At 36.8% G+C, this 2389-nt stretch overlaps 1 protein-coding gene across 1 annotated transcript in view; it reads left to right on the forward strand.

The window, feature by feature from the left end:
• Positions 1-2389, forward strand: part of LOC112019890 (receptor-like protein 15) — a gene marked incomplete at its 3' end in the record, with an annotated part of 12479 nt that overhangs the window by 3973 nt on the left and 6117 nt on the right. The window contains 1 exon segment of the mRNA XM_065774426.1: positions 510-664. Coding sequence (XP_065630498.1) covers positions 510-664 — 155 coding nt within the window.

A 2389-nucleotide genomic window follows, 5' to 3' on the forward strand; every position in this document is an offset into this window, starting at 1 on the left:
AAAAACAAAAAAAAAAAAAAAAAAAAAAAAAAAAAAAAAAAAAAAAAAAAAAAAAAAAAAAGGAGAAATTATTTGAATTTCATACTATGTGGGTTCTAGTTAACTCAACTGATAAAGTCTCTTATCTTTAAATAAGAGATCTGGGGTTTGATCCTTGTCTACACTAAAAAATCAATTGACATTTTGGTTTGATGATAATTTGGGGTTCGATCCCCTCCTACACTAAAAAACCAGCTGGTAGCTTGGCTTGATAATAAAAGACAATTATTAGGAGCAGACGTCATAAGTTGAAACTATTTCTAAAATCCAAAAAAACAAATCCCGCACAACCGACTCTACCCTTTGCCAATTGAGGCAATTTGCCAAAGGCAGCTGTAGAAAATAAGTTCTCATAATTTTGGGTTTATATTACAATATTATTTTATGTAACGATTTTAAATAAAATATGTCATATACTTATTTAATTTTTCTTTTTGGAAAGTGAAAATGTTTAGCTAAAAATTGAATAGACTCAAACAATGATAATCTTATTTCTTCTAATAGATTTGTGTGAACTGACAAAACTTGAAGAGTTAGATCTTGGCGGTAATAACTTTGAAGGAAGCCTTCCTCCATGCTTAACCAATTTAACATCTCTTCGGCTGTTAGATATATCTAACAACTGGTTCAGTATTGTAAGGTTGAATTTAATCAACCATCTAATTGGCTTTATTCCATGACCAATTTGCTTGTAATTTAGCACTTAGTAACCCTGTATTTAGGTGGGAAAATTGTAAGGGTAGTGTGTGAGAAGATGTGAAGAAATGCTCAAGAGTGTGCAAGAAAAACAGAGTCTCGTGACTAGGACTCGCGGGTGGTTCGCGACTGGCAAGCCGCGAAAGGCAGTCACGTGAGAGGCACACTGGGAAGCTGAAGGGTCGTGCCAGCTGTCACGCTACATGACAAAAGTTCCAGTCTGGCCAGGCCGTTACGTCGCGACTTGATTTCGCGACTTGGCCAAGCCGCGAGATCAAGTCGCCAACTTGCCCTATTTGGCAAAAACTGACGTTTTGCATTCCCTTCTCACCCTACTATATATACACCCTTATACCCATCATATTGAGAGAGCTTCCAAAGAGAATTTTGGGAGAGAAAACCCTAGAGAAATACAAGATTGATTCATCCCCAATCTTCATCTAAAGAGACTCTACAAATTCCTCTACTCTCTTCCTCTCCATTGTTATACCCTTGAGAGGTCATTTACCAAACCCTTGTCTCATCACACCCACGTCTGTGAGAAGGTCCATTTGGTGCTTTGGGAAGCAGTTTGGAAAGGAACCAATATACATTGGTTGATACTATGGTCAAGTAGCGGAATCCGGGAAGCTAGAGAAGAAATAGGTTCGGCGTAACCTCGTTGGAGCAAGAAGCTTGGAGGGCTTAGGTACTTGGGTAGATTAGGCTTGGAGGGTCTTCTGCTATTCATGTATCCCAACTACATTCTTTAGTGGATTATTTGACTGCTTTGAGGGCGGCGGAGAGGTTTTACGCCGAGGACTTCGGTTTCCTCTTCAATAACACATCGTGTGTTGTCCGTGTGTTTGCATCTTCTTTCCCTTTACATTTGCCTTATATTTACTACTGTGGATGTGTTTATATTTGGCTTAGATTGTTCTATCAATTCTGTTATAAGCTTGTTATCATATTCCGCACATAAATTGTTTGATATAAAACTTGAATTGGTATTTGTGTTATTTGGGGTCTAAACGTTCAAGGGTGTTTCATACCCATATTGAACTTTCAATTGGTATCAGAGCGGGTACACTTGTTGTAGGTTTAAAAACCTAAGTGTGATCCTTGACCCCTTGTGTGTCTTGCCATGGATAATGCTTTGTATGCTTCTATGGATGTTGTTGATTGTAACATGCCATATGCTTGTGAAAATGCCTCTATGAGTGTTAATCATCATAATTGTGATGACATGTTACTTGAATCTATTGATGTTGTTGACAAACTCTTGAAGAAAGGAGCTAAGAAGTTTCAAAAGAATTTGAGCAAGTTCATTTGTGAAAAGGATGATTTGATTGCTAAGCTCAAAGAATCCAATAAATTAGTTGAAAAATATAAGAAGCTTGCTGAAATTTCTCATGAAAAGATGAAAGAGTTTGAATGTTTAAATATGGACTTGGATGCTAAACTTGTTTTGTCTAACAAACTTGTTGATGATCTTAAATCTAAAAATGAATCTCTTAAGATGCATGCCAAGTGTTTGATTGCTAAACCTATTGTTAAAAAGGGTGAAAATATTTGTTGCAATCATATTATGGTACCCGATTTTGTGCCTATTGTGTGTTCTACCCCAAAGGACAAATCGGTGTACATTCCTCCACATAAAAGAAATCAAAAGGTG

The sequence above is a fragment of the Quercus suber genome, unplaced genomic scaffold (genome assembly GCF_002906115.3).
Source record: "Quercus suber isolate HL8 unplaced genomic scaffold, Cork oak 2.0 scaffold_92, whole genome shotgun sequence".
Taxonomy (NCBI): Eukaryota; Viridiplantae; Streptophyta; class Magnoliopsida; order Fagales; family Fagaceae; genus Quercus; species Quercus suber.